At 55.0% G+C, this 12090-nt stretch overlaps 5 protein-coding genes across 5 annotated transcripts in view; 1 reads left to right on the top strand and 4 right to left on the bottom strand.

Annotated features, from left to right (window-relative positions):
• Window positions 1–923: 923 nt before the first annotated feature.
• GMORB2_6391 (STYKc) lies at window positions 924–3086 on the bottom strand (the record flags this gene model as incomplete). The annotated part of the gene is made up of 1 exon (XM_035468361.1): window positions 924–3086. One exon carries the CDS (start codon window positions 3084–3086, stop codon window positions 924–926), a length of 2163 nt encoding a protein of 720 aa, XP_035322342.1.
• A 21-nt stretch (window positions 3087–3107) lies between these two features.
• Window positions 3108–3974, bottom strand: GMORB2_6392 (uncharacterized protein; the record flags this gene model as incomplete). Its single annotated transcript, XM_035468362.1, has 3 exons — window positions 3108–3152; window positions 3846–3906; window positions 3967–3974. The coding sequence occupies 3 exons, from the start codon at window positions 3972–3974 to the stop codon at window positions 3108–3110; spliced, it is 114 nt and encodes a 37-aa protein (XP_035322343.1).
• A 2189-nt stretch (window positions 3975–6163) lies between these two features.
• GMORB2_6393 (Short-chain dehydrogenase) lies at window positions 6164–7312 on the bottom strand (the record flags this gene model as incomplete). The annotated part of the gene is made up of 1 exon (XM_035468363.1): window positions 6164–7312. One exon carries the CDS (start codon window positions 7310–7312, stop codon window positions 6164–6166), a length of 1149 nt encoding a protein of 382 aa, XP_035322344.1.
• A 1699-nt stretch (window positions 7313–9011) lies between these two features.
• GMORB2_6394 (Neugrin) lies at window positions 9012–10070 on the bottom strand (the record flags this gene model as incomplete). Its single annotated transcript, XM_035468364.1, has 1 exon — window positions 9012–10070. One exon carries the CDS (start codon window positions 10068–10070, stop codon window positions 9012–9014), a length of 1059 nt encoding a protein of 352 aa, XP_035322345.1.
• A 1510-nt stretch (window positions 10071–11580) lies between these two features.
• Window positions 11581–12090, top strand: part of GMORB2_6395 (uncharacterized protein) — a gene marked incomplete at both ends in the record, with an annotated part of 2421 nt that continues 1911 nt past the window's right edge. The window contains one exon of the mRNA XM_035468365.1: window positions 11581–11988. Within this exon, the coding sequence (XP_035322346.1) occupies window positions 11581–11988 (408 nt within the window). The remainder of the gene's footprint in view (window positions 11989–12090) is intronic.

Raw genomic sequence — 12090 nt, forward strand, 5'->3', positions numbered from 1 at the left:
AAAAAAAAAGAAACAGAAAAAGAAAAAGAAAAAAAGGAATGCGGGACAATTAGATCTCTCTTCTGCTCTTTCTGTTCTCAAATTTCTGGCTGGAAAAAAAAAAAGAAGGAAAGGAAAAAAGATTCTGCTGAGTAAGTCTGACGTCCCATGCTGAGATTGGTGGCCTTTAAGTTTTTGGTTTTTTTTTGGTTTTTTTCTGCCTACCTTTTTTTTTCCCCCACACCAGACCACTTCCTGCTAATTTTTTCTTTTACTACGGAGTATTACACATGTACTGATACTGTAGTATGTAAACATGTCTACCAAGAAACATAACAGCTCTTCGAGACATGATGAATATATATCAAATATGAATATTATTGATCATTTCCTCTCCCCTCTCATATATACAAATTACCCTGCACATCCCCTGCTCTCTCTCCCTCTCTCCCTCTCTCCCTCCCTCATAGATCGAGTCACGCATCACTCCACTTCCAATCCGGTCTATCCCAAGTTTGTGGGCGGTCGAGAAATTTTTTGTGGATTCCCCTCTTGTTATCTTATCAGTAGGCGGTGAAGGATTTGTAGTCAAGAGGTTTTTTTTTTATTTTTCTTGAAAATCTTTTTTTTTATCTTGTTGGTCGTAGTAGTAGTAGTAGTAGTAGTAGTAGGAGTAGTAGTAGGAGTACAGCAAGTCTCGTAGGCTCCTGTCCATAAATGGACGATACCTAGTAGAATAGATAAATGAGACGCAGCCTCGAAAAAATATTCCATCGCTAGCTCAAAAATACCCCCAAGTTGAATACAAATGAAAGTCCGGATGCATGATACACCTCCAACGCCTTGATATATATAGATGCATGCCTACATGCGTGGGGATATACACGTGTGTGAAGGATGAAAGAAAATTGAAAACAAAAATTGAAAAGGATAAAAAGACAGAATCACCGTGCTCCAGCATACAACGACGGCTGTCCGTTGGGCTGCGACTGTCCCGTATGAGGCTGGTGATGTTGGTCCCTCGACCATCCAGGCCCGTGAGACCGTATTGGCTGAGGCGCCGAGGCGGTGACCCCACCGACCCCTCGTGAGGGGGTCGCGTACGGCCCGCCGACCTCCCCGTCGCGCTCGCTGCTGCTTCCCGTCATGGTGCTGCTCCTCCCGCTGTGCCGGCTGACGTGAGAGTACCCGCTGCTGCTGGTCGTCCGACGGTGCAGCAGTCCGGGGGGGCTGCTATCCGACGACGCGACGGTCGAGTCGTACGAGGTGGTCTGGTAGAGGAGCGGGTTGTGCTGCTGCTGCTGATGCTGCTGATGCTGCTGCTGCTGGTAATGCGACAGGCGCATCTGGGCGAACCCGTGCGTGAGAGCAGCCGCGTCCGTCGACGATTCGGACGGTGATGACGGTGTGGTGGCGGCGTAGGATGGGCAGGCGCCGCAGTGAAGGTCCTGGATGCCGCATCTGTCGCGGAGGATGCGGTACATCCGCTCTCGGACCTCGGCGGCGGCCGGCCTCTCGAACGGGTTGGAGGCGAGCATGTCGGCGACGACGTGGAGCATGGGCGTGAAGCCGTGGAACACGTGGGCTCCGTCGTCGTCGTCGGCGGCGGCGGCGGCGGCGGCGGCGTTGCCAGGTCCGGTCCTGGATGACGAGCCCGAGCCCGACGCCTTCCTGGCAGCGTCCTTGGCCAGACCGGACATCCACTCCTCCACCTGGCCCAGGTTATTGTGGAACGAGGTGTCGAGGACGGCGCCGCCGCGACCTCCCTTCTTCAGCTTAGCCGAGCGGAAGCTGGCGAACTTGCTGGTCGACCGCTTCAGCAGGAAGGAGAGCAGCTCGAGGATGATGCAGCCCAGGGAGAAGATGTCGGCCTGCTGGGTCGGGTCGGGGACCGGGAGGGAACCGCCGGTGCCGTCGCCGTTGCCGAAGGAGGAGAAGTCGTTGCCGTCCGGCGAGACGGACAGCGACGCCAGCACGGCCCTCCTCGTCGGCGGGCTCCCCGGGCCGGAAGGGCGGAACCACTGCTCGGGGGCGGCGTAGTCGTACCACTCCCTGTCGAACGACGACTTGTCGGCGCGTGCGGAGGCGGCGTCGGGGCTGAGGCGCGTGGGGTCGACGAGGAAGATGGTGTTCTGGGCGGTGAAGAGGACGGCCGACGGCTTGATGTACGAGTGCGCGCGGCCCTGGCGGTGCAGGGAGGCCATGGTGTCGACGAGGCAGAGGATCCAGTCGACGACGAGCTCCCGGCGGGCCCTCTTGGGCAGCGACCTGAAGGAGGACGGGGCCGTGGCCAGGAACGACTTGAGCGTGTGGTCGCTTACGGGTGACAGGAGTATGTAGCCGTAGCCCTGGTGGGTGTACGACGCCCAGTACGAGACCATGTGGACGCTCTGGACCGTGCGGATGGCGTTGACCACGTCGAGGAACTCTCCGTGCGGGATGCCACCGCCGCCACTGCCGCTGCCGCCACCGCCAGAGGCTCCTCCTCCTCCTCCTCCTCCTCCTCCAGAGGAAGAGCTTCCTCCGCCGCCGCCACCGCCACCACCACCACCTCCTCCTCCGGCAACGCCGCTCAGGACGTATCGGCGCCGGGTCAGCGTCGTCCCCGGCGGCGCGTTGGGCAGCCTGACCTTGTCGACGTGGTTCGCCCTGCTGGACGGCAGCGGCAGCGGCGGCGCGCGGTCGACGACGTCGACGGGCACGACGTCAAGGTCGGCGTAGGCGCGGTGCTCGCCCCTCTCCAGCGGGGCGACGAGGTACTGGTACTGGCGGGCGTGGAACCTGCGGTCGACGCGGTCGTCCCTGGCGGCCGTGAGCTGCAGCCGCTCCACGTCTTCGGGGGAGAGCGGGAGCTCGGAGTCGTCCCAGCCGTCGTCGACGATGCCAAAGATCTGGTCCGGCATGCCGATGTCGACCAGGATCAGGAAGAAGCGCTTGGCCCCGTGCCGGATGCTCTCCCAGTACGTGCGCTCCGTCAGGGCGTCCGAGGTGAAGGCCACGGGTCGGTCGAGGCGCTGGATCTCCTCGGGAACGAGGTGCCTCGTGACGAAGTCTCGCGTGACCGTCTGGTCGATGCGCTGGGGAGTCCACCATGGCGGCGGTCCCATCGTCGTCGCGTCTTCGGTTGGTTAGGGAAGGGTACTGGTATCGGTGCTTGGATGCTGTGTGTCGGGCTGCTTTTCCTTCAGACTTGACGACGCATCTCTCTCATCCGTCTTGCGATCTCTTGTTTACGGATACAGCCAGGTAGAGAGAGAGAGAGAGAGAGAGAGAGAGAGGGTATGAGGGTATATGAGATGGAGAGAAGGGGGGAGGCGGGGTGGGAGAGAAAAGGAGACGTATGTTTCCTAGGTGCGGTTGAGGGTGGCAGGTTGAGAAAGATGATGAGAAATGAGAGAGGCAGAAGAGGGAGAGAGACAGAGAGAGAGCACAGGCAACAAGGCTCTCAACCCATGGGCACCCGGGGACGTAAACTATTATTATACCCACTGACCAATGCAACAGTCATGACGGGAGGAGGAAAAGGACAGAAGAAGGAAGAAAAAAGAAGAGAAGAGAGAAAGGAGACCGATCCTTTCGAGGTGGAGGGGGGTGTGCGTGTATATGTGTATATGTGTGTGTGCGTGCGTGAGTGTATGTGTGTGTGTGTGTATGTGTGTGTGTGTATGTGTGTGAGTGTATGTGTGTGTGTGTGTGTGCGTGTGTGTGACCGAGGGACGAGGGTAGTGATGATACGCAGTGTGGTGGTACTCGTCGTAGCCTGACAGTGCCGGCGGCCAGTTTCGACGGGGTCGGGGAACGAAAGACGAGGATGGCGAGAAGAGGGGAGCGCGTCCTGTCCTTTGAGGCGGCGGCGGGTAACGGACGACGACGACGAGGACGACGAGGACGACGAGGACGACGACGGTGACGGGGCAAATCAGTCGACTGGCAGGGCTTATCCTTATCTAGGGGGATTGTCTGCGTCTAGGGTGGACGGATTGGGACTCTGTCATTGGTCGATGGGGACGTCGACGGGCGCTGATAAGGGACTAGCTATTTTGGTGGTGACTCCATTGCTCTCCGACCATGAGGGAAGTACGGGATTTTCTTCCCTCTTTTCATGTCATTTTATTCTTATTTTGTTTTATTGATTTATTTGGTATTTATCTTGTGAATCTTTTTTTCCTTTTTTTTTTCCTTCTTTTTTTTCGACTCCTTCCTTCTTTCTCCATCTCTACCGGTTGTACTATCTACATCATCATTGTGAGTAGCATGCGATGCGACCTCGTCAGGTTTTCCTTCCCAGAAGCTGCTCTTATATAGGAGGCCCGTCGTAATACAGAAAAAAAACTCTCTCCATGTACAGATTACAGATTCATCGTACAACAGACATGTGGGACAAGGTCAGAAAGGTGTTGGTGTTGGGTGTCTGCCCCACCAAGCTCTATTCCTGCATTACCACTCTGTAACGATACTCTGCAATACATCATGTCGTGTTCTTTTCTTCTTTTCTTCTTCTTCTTTTTCTTCTCCTTCCTCTCCTTCCTCTCCTTCCTCTCCTTCCTCTCCTTGTCTCTTCCTTCTTCTCCTTCTACAGTGCCAGCTACCCTGAAGCTCTACCCGTCAAGGGATGGCGTGATGCGGCTTATGCTGATACTAGGAACCACCGTGTGCAGCTGGTCACCACTCGATATACGATAATGTATATTCCCATCACCCTTTCTAGGGAAGAAGGGGGAGAGGGGGGGTCTTCACGCTCGACAAGATCCGTCATATCCCTCCACCCCCTAGACTATATGTAGACAGGAGAAACATACAGGTAGGGGGGGAGAAAGAGGGTAGATGCCAACATGTACTCGCCATGTCCAAACACACACACAAGGTCCCGCCTCGCGTCAGCCGGTAACGACGCCACACCACCCCGGTCTGTTGCGGGCGTTCGTTCGACGGAGCGGGGGTCTTGGTCAGGGAAGAAGGAAAAAAAGAAAAAAAAAGGTCTGGATCGAAAAGTTCTCTCTAGGTTTTCATCTTACATGTATCGAGTACGGATCTCCCGATTCTACAGTGATACATGGAATAAGTAATACGGGGTACGAGCGAGCACATGTACCTTCTCTGTCGCTCTCTCTCTCTCTCTCTCATATGATCCCCTCCCATATTCCCCGCATGCACGATCTCTTCTCACATTTACAAGACAAGATCAAATTCATCTCAACTTTACATTGGTCTGGCCTGTTATCATACACACATGTTTCGATCACATGTTCTATGCAGTGGACTGACGAGATACACCTTCCGACCGATACATTGCCCTCCCCCCCCCCCCCCGCTCCCCACCGGAAGAATCCTGGCTTGTTGGGCTCATCGTGGCCTCGGTTCCAACAAAGTTCTCTCGGTGACTCTCCGAGAAGGGGAACCCACAGAGCGCCCGTTTCCCAGCGGCCGCACGGCTGCACGTCCCGACAAGCACGAATCCTCTCTTCCCATCATTGTCTCGCCCGCGCGGCGCTCGCATCCTCTGCTCGTACTGATACTCTCCATCATGTTCTATTGCTACTATACCGGCATCAGACTACTCTATGGTAGACAAATCTAAGCTCTGCTTTCAGCCCTCACGCACGCTCACACGCATATACACCCCCCATCACCTCTCCGCTCTCTGTCCCTTCCCCCGCTTTCCTCTCTCCCTTGCGGAGCAGAGAGAGGGGAAGGGAGGAGGGAGAGGAGAAGAGGAAGAGGAGTGAGATGGAGAGGTAGAGATGTGTCCTCGGACCAGTTCTCGCGGACCAGTTCACCAATTCCTGAGAGAAGGGCAACCTGCCATCTCTATTTCACCCATCATCGCACCGTACAACGACCAACGGCATTCTCCCGGCCAATAGCCCAACACCGTCCAACCGCAGCAGAAACAGCACACCTTCGCTCGGCCCGGTCCCGGTCCTTTCCCGCAGCATACGAAATGAGGATATATGCCATCTTTCCACCGTCATCTTATTATGATTCGACATTACTTGTACCTGTAAACTAGCAGCAGCTCCCATGCGATACAGCCAATCCCATCATCTCTTCTTCCGGTCCAGCCAGAGAGACGAGAGAGAGGGATGGGGGGCATGGTGAGGAAAAGAGGGGCGCAGTCGGGAAGATTCGTCCCCATCTTGGCCGCCGACGAGTGCGTGGCCACCAGCATATCCTCCTACTTTCCTCAGCTCTTCTCCTCCCTCTCACGCCTCAAGCCCGCACGTCCCTTGTAAGTCAGCATGCCCTTGTCGACCCCGGCCAAGGAGCGGGCCATGATCTGGACAGCTGCCGGCAAGACGTTGTACCAGTCAATCCACCGGGCGTAGAGCGGGGTTCCGATGCTTCCGCCCATACCCTCGTCGATGAGCGTCACGATCTCCTTGACTACGTCGACCGGCTCGACGGCGGGCGCCACGAAGCTGTTAGGCGTCGTCACACCGTAGAAGAGGGGCGTCGTCAGCTGCCCGGGGGTGACGAGGAGCATGCGGATGTCCGGGTGCGAGCTGCGCAGCTCCGCCGCCAGGGACTTGTGCATGGCCGTCATGCCGGCCTTGGCAGCGGCGTAGTCGCTCAGGTGGGCGGCGCCGAGGTGGCCCAGGACCGAGGAGACGTTGACGATGGTGCCGCCGCGACCGTTGCGGATCATGGCGGGGAGGAAGGTCTTGATGCAGTAAAAGGGCGCCATCATGTTTGTGCGCAGGCTGCGGTCCACGTCTTCCATGCTGAGGTCGAGCATCGACTTGCCGACGACTATGGCGGCATTGTTAACGAGTATGGTGGGCGTGCCGAGCTGTTTTCGCATATCAGTCAGCCTTTCCCACCCTGCACTCCTTCCTCCTGACCAGGTCAGACTCACCTCCTTCTCAATCTCTCTCGCCGCCTCGGCCACCTGGTCCTTGTCACCGACATCGCATCTGTAGTGAGTGACGCCCCTAGCCTCGCAGTTCTCCATGTCGTTGACGTCGAGCACGGCGACGGTGGCGCCCCTCATGCCGTACACCTCGGCCAGCAGGAGCCCCATGCCGCCCGCGCCACCCGTGATGACGATGACCTCCTCGCTCAGGTCGATCTCGCGCGGCCTGCCGTAGGCTAGGCGGCGGTTGACCGAGGCCGCCGCCCAGCCCATGGTCACGACCGTGGCCCAGGCAAAGGAGGCGATCATCCACGGGGCATCCCACTCGACAGCGCGGGCGCGCAGGCATAGCGGGATCATGAAGCACACAAAGGGGTGCAGCAGCGTCACGTAGAGAACCTTGAGGACGAGGTCGACCGACAGCGGGGCCAGCCACGAGTCGCTCATGGTCCGAAGGTCTGATGTCCGGGGGGAGGACATGATGAATGTGTGTCTGTGTGATAGGAGAAGGGGGGGGAGCGTATTCCCCGGGAGAGTTTACTCTCTTCCCTCTATTCTCTTCTCTTCTCTTCTGCTTCCGCCGAGGTCGTATCGCGTCTGTCCTTGATCTCTCTTTTTCGGGGTCGTGCAGCTGAGAGGGGTTATGTGGGGGAGAGCTGTACAATAATCGTAGTACCTGGTACCCGGTAGTGTCTTATTGCCTGCTGGGTATGAGGATGGGAGGTGGAGAGAGTATAATTGATGGCAGGTACAATGGGAGGGAAAAAGATGAAACTAAATGAGAAGAGAAGGTAAGATGGAAGGAAGAATGAAGAGGAGAAGGAGAAGGAGAAGGAGGAGCAGAAGAAGAAGTTGGGAGCAGGTGCGATCAAATGGCTCCTGCCTCGTGGATTCACGTACTCCAACTCCGTATTCGGGGGGGGGGGGGGGGGGGTTCTTTTTTTCTTCTTTTTTTTCAATTATGTGACTTGCAGAGTCTCAAAAGCACGGGAAAGGGGGATACTCGGGTCCCTGAATCCAGGCCAATAGTACCAGACCCCTGTCACTCTCACATTCAGGTGGGCGCTTGTTGGGTAGGCGAATCAAGGCTGTTGTGAGAATGTTTAGGCTATTCAAAGGCATCATGAGTCTTTGAGTCTTTTTTTTTTCTATTTCTTTTTTGGAAAAAAAAAAAAGGAGAGAGGAAAGCATATATGCATATATATATATATATATATATTCTCGTGAGGATATTGTGTCCAACATATACCTCTGGTACAATACACACACGCTCTCGTACGAGTAGCAGGGGATAGATCATAAAGCTTGGGAAGGATGTGTTTCACCACGTTGATACTCTTCGTACGGGGAAAGGAAATATTACTCGTATGTTTCCATAATGTCATCCTCTATAGCAGCAAGAATATAGCTTCTCTTTTTCCCCAACCTTTTTTCTTCCATTTTTGTCTGGTATAAAACAGACGACGACTCGAGCAAGTGCCTGTTTTGTTTTGCTGGCGGTTGAGCATCTTCAACGAGCTCTGACTTGGTCAGTGGCAGACTTCAGAGGCCCGTCATACAAGAGGGGGGGGACTGTCAGAAATTGATGTATCGTACCCAAGTCGTGAAACAATCTTGACTTTGCTCAGCTTGTTCACACGTCGGGCACCCCGACCTATCCCACGGTTATCTCCCTCTGAGGCTCGGAACACTGCGACGCTGCGACCTTTGTGAGATGGCAAAGGGCAAAGGGCAAAAGGGCCAAAACAAGGCTTACTTGGTGGAGGCAGTTGCTGACCGGAAAGGCATGACACCATCTCTAGATATGTAGTCAAGCATCGGAATAGTATGTAGTGCTCAGGTATCAAACAGTATCCTGTCTTTTACCTTGTCTTTTCTTTTTTTTTATAGAAAAAAACAAGGAAGAAGAGAAGAGAGAGAGAGAGAGAGAGAGAAGAAAAGGTGGTATATGACAACATGTTTTTCTTCTTTGGAGTGGTGCTTTTACAATTATAATCCCTCCCCCCTTTCCCCCCCTCCCCCCCTCTTTAAAAAAAGAAGAAAAACGCCCAAAAAATGCCCATGTATATATACGTAATGTTCATGTTGTACAATGTTGATGACGAGATATTCCCCTCCTCCTGCTTGGAGATGTTATGTGAAGATGCTGCCGAGCAGAGCAAGAAGTAGGGGTGAGAATCTAAATCTTGTTATTGCTGCGGTTCACCCGAGCCCTGTGCGTCCTGTACCTGTCCTTGTCGTCCTCCTCGCGGCTCCGTTCCCTCTGCGCCGTCTCGCTCCTGCGGACGTGGTAGGAGGGGTCCCTGACGATGCCCTCCTCGCGCCACCTCCGCGGCGGTTTCACCCCGAGGGCGGCCTTCATCTCCCAGACGCTGCGTCCGCGGCGCTCCCAGCGCTCGCGCCGGTCCTCCTCCTCCTCTTCCGACGGGCGCCACCGGCTCTTGAGGATGCGCCGGATGTTCTCGGGCGACACCTCGAACTTGTCCGACAGGGTCTGCGTCGTGTACACCTCAGGGAACTGCGCGTTCAGGGCGCGGATGCCGGCCAGCGCGTCGGGCGAGAGCCGCTTCCGGGGGCGCCAGCCCTCGGGGAACTTGGTCTTCAGCGCCTCCTTTTGCACCCGCCAGTTCTCCACCTTGCCGGCCGGCGGGGCCTCGTCCTCTCCGTGGCGGCCCCCATCTCTTTCATTGCTGCTGCTGCTGCTGCTGCTGCTGTTGCGACTCTTCTGGGGTGGGCGATGGCTTCTGAAGGGTTTGTCGCCGCTGGTACCGTCGATTGATGGCCCAGCCCCCCTCGTACGCTTTACGTGTCGCATGTTGCTGGGTGCGTGGCGGCTCGTCGTCGTCGTCGTCGTCCCACCGTGGACGGGTCGCGCTCTTCCCTCTGCAAGGTCTACGCCGCCCGTTGCGGACCCGCGTGCCCCTTCTTGCGGTTGCTTCCGGTGCTCGTCGGCGCTCGCATCGGAGCTGGCGCCGTCACGGTGCTCCTGCTCCTGCTCTTGCGGCGGCTGCCGTGGTGACTTCTCGTGCTGCTGCAGGAACCTCGGACTGTGGTGGAAGAGCCGGGCCGAGATGAGTCTGCCGGCTCCGGCGGCGGCGGTGAGTCGCGTCGGCGTCGGCCGTACGAGTCGAGCAAGGACAGGAGGGATGGGAGCTGCTGCCGTCCCTTCGAGTCTGTGGACCTGGGCTAGACCGCTGAGAAAGGTCCTCAGCGGGACCGTGCGACAGGAGCAGCTCATGGCTCCCGTGGTCCTTTTCTGCCTCTGGCTTTTCTTCCTTCCTTCCTTCCTTCCTTCTTCCTTCTTCCCCTACACCGAGCAGAGTTGCACGTGGTGGAAGGTGGAAGATGATGGAGAGGACGATGCGATGGGGATGGTTGGATGGAAAATTCCAGCCTGCACCGGCACCTTTGCACACCCTGCATTGTGGGCGGGACCCTGAAATCGATAATAATAATGATGAAAAGCATCTCCCAGGAATTGACGGATAGGGAGAAATATTATTCCGAGGTAAAAGGGGGGAGTCGCAGCTGTAGGGTCTGCTCTCCACTGAGGTGTCGGGTCACCTACGTATTATTACCTCTCTCCTGCTGAATCATCCACATCTCCACATTGAGGAGTGCATCTCCCTCATCTCTTCATCTCTTCCTCTCTTCCTTGATCCATCCATACTCGTACAAGGTTATCTGTATCAGCTGGCAAAACCGCTTCCGACAATCCTCTCGACCGATTCACACGTGAATACGATTACGACATGATAACTCGTACTGCTAATCTGATCTTTTTTCTTCTGTTCCCACACGCATGTGATGGTACCGATGCCTCCCCCGCCTATCAGGATAGATCTACATCTGTACATACCCGGCATCTGATCCATGACGTCAAACGATCTGATGACAACATGGAATAGGCTCCCCTCGTCATTTCTCGATGCTATCATGCTCACTTACGATCCTTTGATATCTTCATATGTCCCCTGCTCATAAATCTCTTCAGCTTATGATACCCTTCAATGCCGTGAGATGCTGACTTTGCACTGACATTCAGTCATTCATCGGGTAGTATGATATAGCTCAACTTGCCCTGGTCATATTCAGAAGTAATTTTTTCGAAACAGTATGGACAGTATACCACAAAAGGAAAGAAACGTGTAATATGGCACTGACACCATAGCACAGAAAGAGACTGAACTGATTTCCTTTTTTGGAGAAGCCTACGTCAGTCAGAATATGAATATGCGGAGGGGGGGGGACACACTTTACGAGCAGTGTGCCATACCCGCCTCCCGGAACTGGTATCCTGAAATGGGAACCCTTTTGTTCATCTGAGAGGGGGAAGCATCCCCACCAACACTGTCCGTAGATCCTACCGTACCAGTATTCGTCATGTCAACGACAACGAACGTACGTACAGCGCCACTGGCCATTGAGAGTAAGGATCATTGTTGGGATATCCGAGACAGATACGTCCTCTTTTCCAACGCCACTTGTATACGGGTATATATCATATATGCATATATATATGTGTGTGTGAGTATGTGTGAGAGAGAGTGTGAGTGTGTGAGTGTGAGTGTGTGAGTGAGTGTGAGTGTGTGAGTGAGTGTGTCTATATGTGTATATATATATATATCTATTCGTCCTTGTGTATTCTGAATAGTGTCTGTAATCTCCATCTCCCGTTCTCCGTACCAGCTCTACCATCTTCTCTCTTTACTGCCATTATATGCATACCCTATCAAGTGACTTACACGATGCAAGCCACGACACCTAACCAAGTACCCGGCACACCAGCCCGCTCGTGCGGCCATGAATTTACCTGGACAGACCAGCACCCTCGCATCCAAGATATCCGCAGGCTCCTCTACACGTACGACACTCTTGGATCCGAGGCAATGGCCAAGATAGACGCCATCTCTCCTCTCCCATCTCATTCAGGACCGCCGGACCCATCGTCAGCACACAATAGCAGCAGCAGCAGCAGTAAATGCCCTTTTTCCACACGAGATCCCTACGCTATCCTCGAAAAAGGTGCCCATAGTGACCCCGTCCTGCATCGTCTGTGGAACGAGGTCAACACTCCTCCTGACTGGGTAGACTGGGATCAGATATCCCGTGGACAGAGGGTTGTGTACCGTTATCACGGACAGATGATGTTGGGAGTAAGCTCTCTCTCTCTCTCTCTCTCCCTTTCAACTTCTTTTTCTTTCTTCTTCTCCTTTTTTTCCCTCCCATTTTTTTTCTTCCCTTCTCCCGTTCTCCTT

The sequence above is a fragment of the Geosmithia morbida genome, assembly GCF_012550715.1.
Source record: "Geosmithia morbida isolate 1262 chromosome Unknown scaffold_5, whole genome shotgun sequence".
In the NCBI taxonomy this organism is placed as follows: Eukaryota; Fungi; Ascomycota; class Sordariomycetes; order Hypocreales; family Bionectriaceae; genus Geosmithia; species Geosmithia morbida.